Source organism: Thermobia domestica, chromosome 1, assembly GCF_964235325.1.
Source record: "Thermobia domestica chromosome 1, izTheDome1.hap1.1, whole genome shotgun sequence".
Lineage (NCBI taxonomy): Eukaryota > Metazoa > Arthropoda > Insecta > Zygentoma > Lepismatidae > Thermobia > Thermobia domestica.
The window spans coordinates 156,524,347-156,542,057 of NC_137454.1; the positions used below are offsets into that span (position 1 = coordinate 156,524,347).

At 34.4% G+C, this 17,711-nt stretch overlaps 1 protein-coding gene across 5 annotated transcripts in view; it reads right to left on the reverse strand.

Annotated features, from left to right (window-relative positions):
* alpha-Cat (catenin alpha) overlaps positions 1 to 17,711 on the reverse strand; it is a 100,623-nt gene that overhangs the window by 64,540 nt on the left and 18,372 nt on the right. For 3 of the 5 annotated variants that reach the window (XM_081764980.1, XM_081764971.1, XM_081764989.1), the window contains exons 6-9: positions 17,486 to 17,662; positions 12,237 to 12,440; positions 9,146 to 9,178; positions 2,911 to 3,026 (exon numbers count right to left, since the gene is read on the reverse strand). In XM_081764980.1, coding sequence (XP_081621106.1) covers positions 2,911 to 3,026; positions 9,146 to 9,178; positions 12,237 to 12,440; positions 17,486 to 17,662 — 530 coding nt within the window. The remainder of the gene's footprint in view (positions 1 to 2,910; positions 3,027 to 9,145; positions 9,179 to 12,236; positions 12,441 to 17,485; positions 17,663 to 17,711) is intronic. The other 2 variants (XM_081764997.1, XM_081765007.1) reach the window with 1 other exon arrangement.

The following is a 17,711-nucleotide window of genomic DNA, read 5'->3' on the forward strand; positions in this document are numbered from 1 at the left end:
CAATGACCGAGTGTAAAGAAGGGAGCATTTTAATATCTAGTTTTATATCATCATTAAAGACCATTAGATGTGAAAAAAAAAAGCAATTTTTTTTTAATTTCATTTAAAATGGCTGTTTATATTGCAAAAATGGATATATTAATTATATTCTTATGTAGCTAATTTACTAAAAGTACACATTAAATCCGCAAATCCGCATCATAAATAGCTATAATTAATAAATATGACTTTGAAAGTATCAATACTAGAACACATCAAAACTATGATGTAGAAATAAAATTACGAATCATACGAATGTTGATATCAAACATAATGCTGCATGTAAGCATGTTAATGAACACCGTGACAAAATACTACATTTTAAAAAAGAAAAACTCACACAGGAGGGTCCCACAAGTTGTCGCTGAAATCTGATTGCCACATAGCACATCTGATAGAGCATCATGAGAAATGAAAATCAGCAAAATCTAAGGTGCTATGGACCAGAAGGATAGGGGCTACGGGGCTCCAAAATTTGAATAACCCAAAAACTGTATCATTAATTATGTATGTTTAAAGTAAATATCTTGAAAACCGTTAAAACAATCAAACCAAAATTGTATCAAAACAAGAGAACAAAATGCCCTATCGAAAACCACAAACAGTTTTGCCATAGGTGAAGCAATGTTGCCAACGCAGCATAAAAATATTTTCTTTGGAACAGAACCATATACAAACGTGCACAGATTTAAAATGCGCTATTATCACTAAACATAACAGTGAATTCTAGTGGTACAATGTTGCACACTGTTGGAGCTACGTGTACTGAAAATGTACAATGGAGAAGTCTAATATGTGGCAACAGAGAATAATAAAGGAATGCACTAGAAAAAGTGAGGGATCTGCATTACAATTCCGTAACCCCGGTGAATAAGCAGACAACTCACGAAAACAAAATGATACATGTGAGGAAAGAAACACGTTTTCTAATTCTGTAAACTGGTTCTCCAGATTATCTTATCAATATTTGGAAGAGTACTTTCTTAGTTTATATCTTTCGTGTTACGTGACATTCTTTTACTTCCTCTCCACCATACCATATAACTATGTTTGTACACTGTAATATTACCATATTCACATTGGAAATAGTATAATTATTTCATTACTATCTCATTTCGATTTTATTTGGCCCGGATAGCCGTGTGGTCTAGAAGGCTAGACAACTGACATTATTGATCGCGGGTTCCAATCCCGCCTCGGACATGTTTCTGTCGTACCTTACATTTCATTCTTATCTTTCTCTTTCACAATGGTTCGGATCCCACTTTACATATAGGTCCCGTCCTATTTATTTTCGGAGCTGACACAGGATGTAAAAGTGGTGTCACTCAATTTCGTTTTTCAAATGCGTCAATATTTTGTGACACTGCTCACATTTTGCTACGTTATACTATCGGTGTTATGCATTTGAACTAAATTCATAATATGAGACCCAGATTCCTTTATTACCTCTTGCTGCCACCTATCCGACTTCTCCATTGTACACTTTCAGTACACGTAGCTCCAACAGTGTGCAACATTGTACTATCACACTTCACTGTTATGTTTAGAGATAATAGTGCATTTTAAATCTGTGCATATTTGTATATGGTGCTATTTCAAAGAAAATATTTTTATGCTGAGTTGGCAACATTGCTTCACCTATGGCAACACTGTTTGTGGTTTTCGATACGGCATTTTGTTCTCATTATACTGTACAACTTTTGTTTTGATTGCTTTAACGGTTTCCAAGATATTTACTTTAAACATACATAATCCAATGATATAATTTTGGGGATAAAGCCCCGTAGCTCCTATCCTTTTGGTCCATAGCACCTTAAATTTTGCTGATTTTCATTTCTCATGATGCTCTATCAGATGTGCTATGTGGCAATCAGATTTCAGCGACAACTTGTGGGACCCTCCCGTGTCAGTTCATATTAGGTAAACCTTACATTGTCATCTGATAAAACAAATCATGCCATACAACAACTTGTTCACTTCTGCAATATCAGAAACATTTTCGGAGGCATGGTAGCTCAGCGGTAGAGCGCTCTCCTACGGTACTAGGGTTTCTAGTTCGATCCCAGGCCATCTGAATCTGTGAAGATCATCACTGTCCGTGAGTTTTCTAGGGATTTTTTCGTTTCCGTATCCATTTTCATTCCATGAATTCTTTCACAATCATTTACTTTCATTAATCATTCATCTTCTTTAGTCTAAAGAGTATAACGATTAGAGGTTAAAACTACAAATTTCATTTTCTTTCAGTTGTCAATAACACAAGTTGTGCCATCTGTTCCTTAAGATTCGTTTGAGGCCTGAAAACGATTGTGACAAAATCAATATTTGACGCACATCAGAACCTTGGAATTCATAGCAACATCAACCGTGCTATCAGATTTGTCAACAAGGATTTATTCCCTCCGGTAAGGAGTTAAATTCCATATCTTACAAGTGATCTCCATTCCTCAATATTGGTGAGCAATTTGATTTGTATTCGGCAGAAAGGTGAACAAGACTTAAGAAGTAGCCATGAAATGGTAAAATATGACATTTTCCCAACACAGTACTCATATTCTGTTTACTGTTATGATTGACCATAACCTTTTCAATTTTTTATTTTACCAGTGATAACATCGTCAGCATATCTTTCTGAACATACTGAAAGTTTCAATTGTCTTTAATGGTTTCTCTCGTAATTGTCTTTGTTTCTTGAAATGATTACAGCTTCATCCTTTTCTTCGCTTTTATGTAACCCATGTTCTTCTGTATTTCTCACTCACTCACTCACACACACACACACACACAGAGCGAGAGAAATAAAACGTTCCACTGAATAAGGCATTTAAAGTAAATGCGAAGTGAGAAAAAAAAAGTCACCGAACTCACCTATCAGATACATGATCTACAACGGCTTTACGAAGCTGTCTGCGAAGATCTCTTGTTTTGCGGCACATATGGTCGATGGCTCTTTCCAATCCCTCGCTTCTTTCTTTCACACCCATCTATAAAGATACAAAAGTAAGACTTAATATACTGGAAGTAAAACAGAAGGCTTCATTCTAGACAAGTTTTCTTACCAGTAATACGTTTAAAAAAAACATGGAGATATGACTATAATGCGTAAGTTAACGGAACGTTCAATAGGATTTTTTTTTTTTTATTTTTAATCAGTCATCAATAACTCTTTATCCCTATTTTCCTCCCAATTCGGAACGAGGACTCCAATTAATCATTGTTTATGATGACTAATACAGAATAATTCTCACTCCACAAAAAACTGCATTACTTCTTCACGATTGTATGCATCATTGCGTACAAATCACTGTGTGCGAAAATATAAGTTCTTTATGCAGGAGCTGTGATAACAGGAACAATGATTTTGAAACAAATTTTATATGATTCGAAACAATACTTGTTTCTTTATATTCCTTGTAAAGTGTTCCACAGATGCTGATGCTTAACAAATATCCGTTATTTCGGATGCGATGTAATCATGTTTTTTCAAGGCAGACAGTTGAGGTGTTTGAAGCACAAAGATTCTTACACATTGAAGGAAGATTCAAGTTACTCACTTAAGTTCACTTAATCATGCGTGATAAATGTTCTCCACAACGCAGAATCTCAAAGTTAGCTTGCTGACAGGGACAACTTCAATAGTTTTTAACCAGTGGCGAAGGATGTGAAATTTATTTTCACAAATTATAATTTATTATTCATCCACTTTTCTTGTCACAGAACGTAAGATAATTTTCCAAGATGGAAAATGTTTTTATTGTCCGATAAAAAAAATCGTGGTTATCACCACTGATGTGAGGCCCTCCCAGCAGTGTCCCAGCTGGCAATGGAAGTATTTACAAGCTGATCAGGAAATCTCGCGAGAAAATGTTGATGATAGAGACCGATCTCAGTGCTTATCGACTTTCGTTTGTACATATGTATACAAAGTCTATTTCGATTCTTCGACTGCCTTCGACTTTGATTCGATATCACAAACAAATAAGAAGAAAGAGTACATGGTGTTTATTATGAGTGAGTGCAGATGTGTTTGTTTTTTAGATATTGTGAGTGGATTCTTTTTTTTTCTTTTCCATCTGCAAAGTGAACAAGAGAAAATGCCTGAGTGGCCGGAGAATAGGAACTTAGAAAAAATACTTATTAAAGAATACCCTATCTCAGCATCCTTTTGAAAATACATGTGTTATTAAGGAATGAAGACCAACGCCAGCATCGACAATAGACGAAATAGACGATAAGGAAGTTCTGCAAGCATTGGTATGGTAAAAATAAGCGGATGACTGTATATAACAAAATGTATTTTGCTTTTATTTCCTTTATGTTTGGTGGTGAAGCAGAATGGACAAAAAGAGTTGTCTCCTTTAGGGGAAAAAAAAATCGCGCGTAAAGCAATGTATCAAGCATCTGAAAAACACATTAACAAAAGTGGAAGTTTTGATTTGCTGAGCCAAACGCAAAGAACTGAGTATGCTGTGTCCGAAGCTGTTCGCCTACACACGGTAAATCATAATGAAAAGCTCGCTACTGATAGAATTGTAGACCGTTTAATTCAGGTTGTTTGATCTCTCGGTAAACGGTCGAGGTGGTAATTCCAATTGTCCCAATTACTACCCTTATTTACAAGTGGTATCAGTTTTTAATGTAATATGTTCACACGGTCAAATAGTAGTTCATTAAAATTTCTAATGTAATCTTGCAAGAATATGACCTTGAAACGAGAAGTGTGTGACTTCTATTTTGAACAAGACTAAACAAATCAGATTTACAGTCCGGATGACAACAACAATTGATCAAATTGATACAACTGATACAAATATAAGTATATATAACTAAGAATATATGTAAATTTTCATACAATGTCTCGGTATTTTAGTTTAGAACATGAAAGCCCTACTATGCCTATACTGTAAGTTTTCATAACATGCCCTTTTTTCTGTCTGAAAATCTGGAAACCTTATCATCATAAATTTCAACCTTTAACTTTGAAAGAAAGAAAGAAAAAAAAAAATCTAGTTTTCATGGTTTTACAATGAAAGTACCTTCCTCCTTCTCTTCGTCCTCTTGTGTCTTACTCACGAGGAGGTAGAGAGTTGGGAACTTACGAATGCTGAAAAAGAGGAAGAATGCGGGGAAAGGAAAGGAAAGTTTTGAAGATAAAAAGAGAAACAGAAGTACGAACATACACGATATCAGTGGTAAATAGCAGAGTTGCGTAACTTAGTGTATGCAGTCTCTTGGCTCCGAAGGATGCTAGTGGTCCTCCCGTTTGTCACACGTCAGAATGTCATTAGGAACCATTGTCATTTAAATTTTACTTACTTTCCAAATTTCTAGGTATTTTCTCCCAAATCACAAAAAGTTTAAAAAAACTATTTTTGAGGAGAGGATTTTCAAAAATGGAGGAGTGTAGGGAGAATTTTTGATGGGAATTTCGGATTTAACTACCCGGAAAACATAGAGCAAGCCCATTTCCAGAACTATCGTAAATTTTTCAAGGTAAAATTCTCTATTGCTTAGACTATTATCAAATGTTTTAATCTCTGTTCTTATGTCGCACACGTGTTGTGAGTCATTAATTCACAATATATATATATTACCATCATGGATATGTATGTTGTTCACTGATGCGGAAAGAAATTTTCGAAAATAAAGCTTTGAGAAAAATAACCTAATGTGAAAAAAAAAAAAAAAATAAAGAGATAAACAAACGTAGAAACAAGGAAACTACATAACACTGGACTTCAAATCGAATATCATACGGATAACAAAGATTGGCCAGATACGTCACTCGCATGTGCTGTACGCAAGGGCTACATACAATCTGAGCTTTGGTAGTCAAGTAAGACCAAGGTGGGAATGACAAGCAGGATCTTAGGGAGAAGGGTAATAAAATCACGTGCGCAGGAATTGGCATATGATGGAATCGAATGAAGAAATTTTGTCTCTGCTGATGAGACATAGAATTAGTTAATAAGTTGTCATTAATTAATTCCTAGTGTACATGTATGTATAAAATTTTTCCTAATTATTTGTGACGTGGCCTAGGCTGCCACAGCATTACAATAAGAACAGCATGGTGCGTACAACCATAATGGATAGTTTTTTTAAATGGTCATTGCAGATATTGTAACATACAATTTTCTTACTTCAATACACAATGCAATGGAGCATAATAATGAAGAAAAACAGTAGTTTGTAACATGCACTATGTACTAGAGACTATTCTAAAGCGGCACCTAAGTTTTGACGAGCTATTTTCTTTAACTCTAAGAGATTATTTTCTAAAAAACGGAACGCTACAAGAGAAACCAAAGATCGGGGTGTAAAAACCTTTTCAACACGGAGATTGAATACGAAAGTACACCACTTCGTTATAATGCACATATTTTAATCAGAATGAATGCGTTAGAACTGTGAAATTAATAATCGATTTACAGTATACTTGCGCATACTAAATTCTCTTTCTTCTCAAGAACAGTTTTATGCTTTCACACGACTTTCTTTTTTCTTTCTTTACTGCCAAGTATTACGAAATAATTCTTTCATCATTAAAACTTAAAATTTGTTACCGTTTGGTGTCACTTAATTGAGTTTCACTACAATTTTATTGACTTCCTCGCACACACATTACACAATTCTTACAAGTTACAATATTCGACAAAGTTACATCCAAATTACGAGATCTCAGTTAATTATTAGTTTTATTTTTTCCCTTTCTTTCTTGAATTTGGGGGGGGGGGGAAATCCAAAACTTCAGATCGCAATGGTTCAGTACAAAAAATTAAAAATTAATCTGAAACGTTAGTACGAATAATCTCAAATACTCAATGTCTTTGAGATATTATTTCTGTTTAATCTAAGTCCCTGTCAAATATAACATCATAAAATTAACCCCACGATGAGATACAGGGCGATTTACGCAATATATACAATGCCAATTATTTGCCTGATAAAAGATACGAAGTGGTTCGGTATTGACCCTCCAAATCTTGGATATTTAGTTAGTTTGGTTTCGGTTTAGGCAAAATAAATTATTAAATACTTAAAATGAAATTATATTACACAAAATTTGAGGTATATGAAAGCTGAAGATGTAAAATACAAAACCTAGACGGTATCGATTTTTTTTTTTTTTTTTTTTTTTTTTTTTTTTTTTTTAATATATCCCTACTGTATATTTCAAGAAAATTATGGAGTTCTTCAGAAATATAACGAAGTGGAATTCATCAGATTTTTGTAAGGGGGAAAGAGCAATTAACGAGAAAAAAAAAAAAAAAAAAAAAAAAAAAACACCACAAAGCACTTTCCCCTTTCCTATGAGTCGATTAAGTATTATCCTTCCTTTCTTGTTTAACTAAGCTAGCTCCTTACATACTCTTATTATCACAATACTTATTATATCTATCTTGTAAAGAGAACAAAAAACTCTGGAGACAGGCTATTTCTGTACTTTTCACATTGAAGTATAGTTGAACCTCTGTTCTTTTCTGTATAACACATTTTAATTCCTCCTTTTATCTTAAGATTATTTTCTATTTTTAAAATTTTATTTCTTGGTGTTAATTTTAGATTAAATATGTATAAACTGTTAATAAACTTTTCTATAGCAGATTCGATTTCGAAGATAAGTTCTCAATACTTGTTGATGGTGCCTCGTAAGGCTGAAATGATTTCAGGATAATTAACCCTTTGTAACTCAAATACCCAGGGAGCAGTAAATTGAAGAACTTTCGTTTCTGTATCTCTTTTTTTATTGGTGAAGAATGAATAAGGCCAATTTTCTAATCATTTTTTCCTTCTTTCTTCATGCATTAAACAATTCCAGTATTTTTTATTTAATATTTGATTTGAAATATATTTACTTATTATGCTACTTTATATAAAGAACTTGCACCACAGACAGCGATTTCACAAGATTTGAAATTAAATTGAAAAGACATTGGCGAATCTACGCCTCACTAGTTTTGGGAGGTGCTGATGTGAAAAAAGGAATAGGGTATACTATAATTGCTGGACAAATGGTAAAGCTGTAAACATGATTTCTAGAGCGAGAACGTTACTTCTGATTATCATTGTGTTCTGAAATATACTCTTGATTTATTTAATCTATTAAAATGGAAGATAATTAACTCTACAAATGTACTGCTCGCTAAATAATAATTTACTTTCTTATGTTTTTCAAGTCCTCAAGACTTAAAATTACATTCGTCAAAGAAAGCTTTCAGGTTACTTTAACACTGCTATAACAAGGATTTTATTATATGCCGACGTATACAGTGAGAAAATGCATGTTACTCTAACTGGAAAATTTTGTTAAGAAATTAAATGATATTCATAGGTCTCATACTACGTAAAAATAAACAACCACTGATAAACATTTAAAAAAATTAGAAAATAATTATGACTCAACAATATGGTTGTATAGTGTATGGTTAATTTCACATTTGACACCTGTAGGTAACACACTGTACAAATGAAATCTAACTTGCAGCATTAACATGTGTGTGCTACATCTTGTACATAACCATCATTCTGGAAGTGCATTACTATCACAGACGGTGTGGAAAGGGAATTATCCATATAATAGCAACCAAATGCATAAAGAAGAAACTAACTAAAAAATACTAAAAGAACTGGCGAAAACGAATAAGTTTGCGCGACAAATATAAAGCCAAAAATGAATTAAAATACAGAATTGCAAACAATAACACGTAAGCGTAACATTTAATCTATGTAGTTATGAAATATACATTTATTTATATTTAAAGAATCCTTTCAAAACATTTCAAAGTGCAAGAAAAATCATTAAAAAATGCAACTGAAGTGAGTGTGAAGCAAACAAACAAACAGGGTTCACTGGCATATGAATCTATTTATTATTTAAGCACTAATTGTATTATTAAAAAAAAGTTATACTTTTAAAATTACTTCATGGGCTTGAATAGCTAGGGCCTCTGTAAAGTGAAAAATATCACGCATGTGTGCAAAAAAAACAAGTAACATTTAAGATGTTTGGTGACTAGTAACTACCTGAAAGAGAGACACATAACAGGAGTAGAAGAACAGGGACAGAAATGTGCAAACAATTATGTTTGTTTGTTCTTACCCCACTTCTTGTCAGGCATTTTGCAGTTTCCAACTGGAATGGACATCACCAGAAAAAGAAAAGAGGTAACAGTGAAAAAATTCGTAACTTTCTTCAGTTCTTGTACACTGATCTTTTAATTCAAAGTTGTCTTAACAAAACTGTATCTTCATAACAACTTTAAGAGATAATTGGACGCAGAACCAAAATGTTTAAGGAACTCACTTAAAGCATCCTATTATTCAACTAACCAAAAATAATCAAATTAAGAAATATTGTGTGATGTGTTCTTATGGTCAGGTTTGTAGAAAAAAAAATAGTAAAACTTTCCCCAACGGCAGGCAAATACTAGCAAGAGTCGATTAGTTCTCGATTTTGGGTCCGACGTTTTATTTATGTCGGTATATTGCACTTTATGAAATCATGTAAGGTGTACGTCCCACGGTTATGCCGGCTAAGATAAAGGAGACGGTAATGATGAGGATAAATGAAAGGGTGGAATGAAGATAGTGAGAGGAAACGGGAGAACACCCAGAAAACACAAGCCCACAGTGTTTGTCTACCACAAAGCCCACTTGCTGCGAGCTGGGATCGAACCAGAGATCCCAAGCACCAGAGGCGAGCGCTATCACTGAGCTACCACGGCCCTATATTGCGTTTTAGTTTTTTGTTGCTTTACAAAACTGCAAATTTATACTTTTACTTTCGAGTGACGGGATAAAAAGAAAGCTTTGTGATCGTCAAAAATGATTTTGAGATTTCAGCAGATTTACACGTTTGATGGCACCTATATGCTGGACAAATGTTTTCTTAATATATAACTGTTTGCTGCTTCCATGTTTATATGTTCACTTGCCTAAGAACGTACAATATATTTGCACCCACTTTTAGATTTAATGTTTTTATACGATTATCTTTTCATCACAAGTGTTCTCGAATTTTCTTCCCACTCCCCAAAATAAATAATAGTTACTGAAGAATGAAAATTACTTTTTTTTTAAACGGCTCTAACAATTTTGTTTAAACTTCATACATCAATATTTAATTAACAGCCTATATTATGGTATAAGTCACTTCTCTGAAAAAAAAAAAAAAAAAAAAAAAAAAAAAAAAAAAAACAGAGTGGGTAATTTTTCTTAGGAAGTGAGTTCTTTGTGAACGATTTTCTGAAAAAAATCGAGGCGATTTTGCTCATTTGCCCTGAAAAATTTCATAAGAGTAGGGGTGTCTTTTCTCATTATTTTTTTCAAAAACTAATAACTTACTGATTGTATAGTCTGTGAAACACGGGGGTTCATGTCGCCTTTACAAAAGTTCTCCATTGACTTCTATATTTAGCCAATTGGATCCAGTTTCTACTTTATATTCCTATTTCTGCAAAATCCATCTTAATATTATCCTTTCACCTGCGGCTAGGTCTTCCTAATGGTCTTTTTCCGACTGGGCTTCAAGTTAAAATTTTGAAAGCATTTCTACTTTCTTCCATTCTGGCTCAATGATCTGGCCACTTGAGCCTCAGACTAAATTATACAGTTCCACATTTACGTCCTTTCTTGGATTCGAATATCTGCCTCACGATTTTATTTTTAAGTACTTTTAGTCTGCGTTTTTCCCCTCAAAGTAAGCAATCATTTTACGCAACCATACTGTACAAAAGACATAAATATGGTTTTATATATTTTAAGCTTTAAAATCATCAACAAAATTCGCGAAGACAAGTTTGGACTAAATAACAATACGAATTCCCTATTTTCAGCCAACATTAAATTTCTTCGTGGATACGTTTTCGAACTGTTAATGTTGATTCTAGATATTTGGCAACATCCACTTAGTCAAAAGTATTATTTTATATTTTGATGTGTCCATAAGTTGCAGTCTTAACGTCACAGCGAATTTCCACGTATTTAATTATCTTTGCTTTTACTTCTATGCCCATGCCACTGCAGAGGTTAAACAAAACCTCTACATTTCTTTCTATTGTCTTTATATTCCCTATCAGACTTTCATCAGCATAAGCCATAGCCTGGTGAGTATCATTCAACTCTAGGTCCTGGTTGCTATCTTTAACTGTCCTTATAGTTTATTCCAATCTCGAAGACGGCTTAAGCTATTATTTTTCCCTCTTCCTTTTGGTTCTTATTTCAATAAATATTTCATAAGTAACCTGACAATATGACATAACTCACTTGTCCTGAAACAATTCACAAGAGATAGTTTACTCCTGAGGCGAGTTATTTTTCGAGCGATTTTTCAGAAACGGCTCGTCGATTTTTATTGTAATTCACAAATAAATGTTTTAGTAATAACTACAGTATAACGTAGTTAGTGTAACAAATTAGGACGAGAAAGTCCAGTGCAATGGCTCATATGTTTCATTTCCATTATAAGTTGTGATAATTAGTCCGATCATTAAACTTTGTAATTACCTCCAATATCTGCCACGAAGTATAAACCGACTAACATTTTTTTAATTATTATTATTGTAATTTATCGCCATTAGTATGTAAAATTTTATACTGGAAGGTTACAGTACTTTTCCAACTACTGTTTCTTAGGAAGTGCATACTTATTCCTACATTCGCTGTATTAATCACAAGTACTTCTTTGATCTTTAAATCAAGGATTTCAAGTGCTACAACTTCATCTGCACATAGCTATATTGACGAGTTGGAGACAATTTCCTAATGTGATGTTTTCTCCAGCTTAAACTTTTTACTTCCACCGAAGAAGGAAGAAGTTCTCACCGAAAGAGTTTGGTCAATTGAGATAATAGGACACTTAAGATGTTTCTTAACATTAAAATTATATCTTATTTATACAAGCAGCAGGGAAATATTTAAAAGTTGTAATCATTAACACAGGCAATTGTATCTGATTTTATAATGCTTAATTAAGTATTAAGCTGTTTCTTCTACGAATTAGTGAAACCTTATTTTTTGTGTATTGGCTTTATTTAGACTGTTTTTTAAACTAAGTAAATCATCTTTCACATTTATTCACCAGCAATCTATATCATAAACAATATGTTTTAAGATTAACATTTTCTTAATATCTAAGAATTAGACTATATGCCAATAACCGATTCTCGAACTACTGATACTTGTAAACTTACATTAGCCATGTATTCAGAGAGAAGATCCTGGAGAGCCTGTCTTACAGCATTACATTCGGCTACAATGCGTTCTCTTCTTTCGTCACGTGTACACGAAGAATCCGCCATAAGAGCGGCACCACTGATAATACTTTCAAGTCTTTCTTCCAAAGATGGACGGGTTCGAACTTCATTGTAGGCCAAAGGATCAATGACAATGCGTTCCTAGAATTTGAATTAAAATAATTACAAACACAAATTACATGTAAGGAAAACAAAAATACATGTAAAAATAGAATCGAATGCGACACGGCCTCATCTGTCAGTAGTACAAATAGTATTAGTTTAAAATAATCTGTCGGCTTAAAAAAATATTCTCTAAAATACATGCACAATATGATTAATAAAAATTTTACTGAACTCTTTTTAATATTTCTAAGCAGACCAATACTGTTTCATATGTCCTCGATATTTCGGATATATTTAACGGGTATCCATCCTTACAAGCAAAAAACTAGACTTGCTATGCAATATGTCCGTCACATGCTATTTGATTATAAAGCCCCAATTATTGTAAGCACATTCCAGCAATAATGCAAGTTATCCAAGTAGAAAATAATAGAGTAACAGTTACTTAAACCTGTACACAATTATAATTCTGGGGTGTAGTTTAGAGTGATGTTCTCACAATAATTGGGGTTCTATAAAATCACCACATTAAGTTCATATAATTTTGTTGTAACCAGTGACGTTGCTGCAATTAATGTATGACAAACTTATTGCATAATACAATTTAAATCCCAGGTCCTAGCTTAAAAAAAAAAAAGTGTTGAAAACTTAGATAATCTCGTAATTCACTTAAGGACCTCAATATGCAGATCACTTTGGCCAATACTTCATTAGTGAATAACAACGGAGACTCTACTAACGCATGACTACCGCAATCTAAAGTCTCGTCTTGGAATAATAAAAGCAAGTTCGACTTACTTTCTGTAAAGTTAAAACACAGTAAAAACTTTAAAAATATATTAATCGACTTCAGAAAGCGCTAAAAAGAAGAAAATTATATATATAACATTGAAGTCTATGCTAAGCCAAACAAATTTTTAATATAAATTTATGGTCTCTACGGTAATTTTGAACCATTAATTTGTTGGGCTTGGCACAGACCAACACTTTTTTTTTTAACACAATACACAAATGAATTACTTTCTACTTTCTAGCGCTTTTTAAAGTTGGTTAGCGATTTCTTTCTTTCTTTCTTTTTTTTTTTTTTTTTTTTTTTAATCTGCTTTTCAGTGCTTCACGAAGCCGGTTATTTTTCTTCTATGAATGTTTAATTTTTCACTTTTTCATTACCCCAGTAGTTTACCTAAAGTAGGTACCCAAACTAAAGACAGGATATTAAATTCCTATAAAAATGGGTTGGACTACGGAACATTCGTGAATACTTCATTTTTTTTCAAATGGGTCTTTGTGTTATGGAATTATACGTGAATATAAGCACAATCACAATCACGGTATTAACATCCTTAGCCGTTAAAGAGCTTCATGTAATAGCTCCGGCAACCGGCATTCGATCCTGATTAGGTTTACACGGAACCCTCAGTGTATTCTTTCAAACAAAAGAAGAAACATTAAAATCGGCACCGCTATGTGGAAATTATACGAGAAGATACACGCAATGAAGTCAGTTGATTACGTTACTAACACTGTACTCGGCGAAGTGTTTCACGGTCTAGTTTCGAAGACTATTACCTGATTCACGTGAAATTTACATGGGATCACCGGAGAAGTACACTCTTTCAACTAAAAGACTAATCAACAAAATCAGTGCACATATGTCGAAGTAATGCGTGAATACATAAACATATCGTCGCTGCGCCTCGAAGAACCGCTGTGTTAAAACTACAACTTTTCAGGAGAAGCAAAAAAACATTCCACTACACGGAAACACTTGAAAAATATAATAATAAAATTGGTTCTGCGTATATTATACACTGGACATTGTTGTAGCTTGCTTCAATAATATTATATTACTATTTTTGTGTTTACGTAGCACTTTTTTTTTCTTTTCGCCTTTATAAGCACATAGAGGATCAATAGTACGTGATTAGAACTTTAAATGTTATTTTTTCATTGTTGTGGCGGAACAATTGAATATTCATTTATCATATTCTAATGGACGCTTCCTGGTACTTTGAGGTTTATTTGCCCGGCATAACTAATTTTCGACAAAAATGTCACATAGCGGTTCATTGAGGCGCAACGACGATACGTAAAATACGCAACTTATTAGATATGTATCAGGTTGACTAAGAAGTACTGAGCCATTGGAGGTCGAAATTTACAATACATTTACTGTAATTTGAAAATAACATTATGAAACCACATATGCACCATTTTATTCGATGATCCATCATCTGCCGTTTTTTCGACGTCGCCGTCACTATAGAACATCCATTGTCCCTTGTGGAAAAAAATGAGATGCGAGATTTCTTTTGAAAATAACAATACTATTCAGGGAGTTCTGCAGAGGCCTAAATTAAATGACAATCTGATGGTGCTATCTCCAGATATACGGTGGTTGCATTAAAATCTTGCAGCCAAGTTCTCTTAATTTCTGACGGGTCGTTCAAGATGCATGCGGTCCAATGTTGTCTGCGTGGTATAAGACACCTTTCTGTTATCCAGTTCCGGCCTTTTCTTTTGAATTACTATGTGGACTTGCGTTAATTGTCGACAGTACAGGCCCGAGTCTAACGTTCTGTCCGGCGCCAGCAGCTCGTGATGCACTATGCTCTTCCAATCCCATCAAACACATACATAACCTTCTTGGGCGCCAGTGTGGGTTGTGGAGCTTCTTACTTCGACCACGATCTTTTTCGTATATGGCTGTAGTAGATTATCTACTTTTAATCATTCATAATCAACCATTTCAGAAATGGACCGAGTTCACTACATTTCAGTAAAGATTCGTACATAGAAATTTGATCTAGTAAATGTTTTTGAGTCAGATCATGTGCCATCTTTGACTTTCAACACAGTTCTGACGTGGCATGGGGTTATACAGGTTATGATTGATAACAAGTAGAATATTACACCATTCTGCATGAAATGCATCACTCAGTTCCGTGGGAGAGAATGGAGGCAGATATCCGCGCAGAATTCGTGTCTTCAAAACGGACCAAAGGTGTTCAATTATGTTCAGGTTTGGGGATTGGGCAGGCCAGGGGAGGCGTTCGACTTCGTTTCGATGTTTCTCAAACCATGCTCCAGCTGTATGTTTGGGTACGTTTTCATCCTGGAATATGACATGATTGTTTGAAAATAACATCTAGACTAAATGCATATAGTCATCTAAAATAGGACATAATCACGGGCAGTGACGCGACGGATAAGCACAGGACCCACTGAAAACTAGGATACTGCGTCCCATGTTTTCACTGTTCGGCGAAGACCGCGGATCATACGCTTCTTTAGGCGTCCGCAACAAACAAACATAGCCCCTGTTTGAAATAAAGTAAAGTGCACTAAATATCCATTCGACAATTCGGTCCATGTTGAACGTTCGCTGCACCATATTCGCATCGTGATAAAGCATAATGGTTCCTTTTCAGCGGTTTCACCCCTGCAACCCGACTCCGTATGTGCATATCATGTAACTCGCGACGAACTGTGATTGTCGACACAGGCCGTGGCAGGTGCTGTCTGAGTTTCTCCGTCAGTCGCACAACAGTTCTGAGTAGGTAATCCGTTTTAATGCTCGGCGGGACCTGTTACTGAAAGTTTTCTTCTGATCACTGTTCATCATCATTGATGTGGTTTTGCTGAGTTCTGTAGGCCATCATCATTTTGGACACTGCCCCTCGTGACTCACTCAACACACTTACCGCTTTCATTATCGCTCCTCATAACCGAGCGCCACCAATCTGCTGTTTGGATATCAGAGTTCGCCCGTTACACTATCAATGACTGTTCAGTCCACTGCATAATGTCATTCTACTGTTCCTCATAAAGAACGTAGTTTATCCTGACACACCACCACGAACTGCTCGGTACTGCGGTACCCGCCTGACAGTTGCCAACCCAGACATTCGACTTCGTCCAAATTCCTGGTTTTTCCATTAAACTGAGTGCATACACATATATACAGTGTGTCTATTATCTCTTGGGTTAAATTTATACAAGTGGTAGAAGGATCATATGTAAGTATTTTTAGATAGATGACCTAAGGTTAAATACGACTAGTCAAGCCCCACGCCATCTTGAACTGTCAGTAAGAATATCGGTACAAAATATACAAAAATACACCCATCCAGATATCGCTTTTTAGAACGGACAGACTATGAAACAATATGGAAGTGGGTACAATATTACACCGCATCTGCTCACATAAATGTTGATAGTTGCAATTATTTTGACATTTTTCCCTAATTGTTGAATTGGAAGAGGGATTCCATGCGGTGGCCAGCGTGCTCCGCGGCACTCAACCCTATCGATTTTTTTCTTTGGGTACACATCAAGTCATTAGTGTATGAAACTCCTATTTGATTGTGCAACAGACGATGGAAATATTTAAAAGAAAAGCAAAATCTCATAAGGCGTTGTGCTAAATGTGTCGAGGTTGGTGGTTGCCACTTTGAATAGTTACTGTGAGGTGTGGATGCATATGATGCACCAGTCTTAACTTATACTAAAACTTAAGCAATCTGTTGTAATGATATGCAAAATAAGGCAGTGACATGTTGTACTGAACCTTCAACAATCTGATACAATATTATGTACAATATAGCAGGTTACATCGCCACAATACATACATTTATTACTGCCACTTTGAACTTGTGAAAACTAATGACTGAAGTTTCAAGGCGGCGAGGCGCTTGAACTACGCGTGTTCAACCTTATGTTTCCTATCTCAAAATACTTATATTTGACCCAACAGGATACAGACACTATATATATATATATATATATATATATATATATATATATATATATATATATATATATATTCTAAAGATGGCATTAAAAAAAAAGAGAGACAACATCCAACGTAATGCCACATACATGATGAATAACTTCACCGAAGGAAGATAATAAAAATCACTTATTGAAGTATTACAGTACCTTAAACAATTAGTTGAAGTTATTTAAAAAAAAAATAAATAAATAAAGTGAGATTTTATTTAATTCAGAGTTGAACAAATAATTTGAACCTAAGTAAGCAGAAGAAATCAGAAGAACACTTCTAATAAGGTAAGACTTACATCAAAATCATCCAATGCAGCTGCAAGTTCTCCTGGTCCATCGTACGGATGTTCTGGAACATTAGGCCCCCTACCTTGTGCAACATCTGATATGGTGTTCACAGCTTCACATACTTGCTTGTAAACATAATCTCTATTTGCTTTGGCGGCAGCTAATTCCGGATGTCTTACATAAACCTTGAAAACAAGATATTATTAATTTACTTATTTTCTACTAATGAAAAAT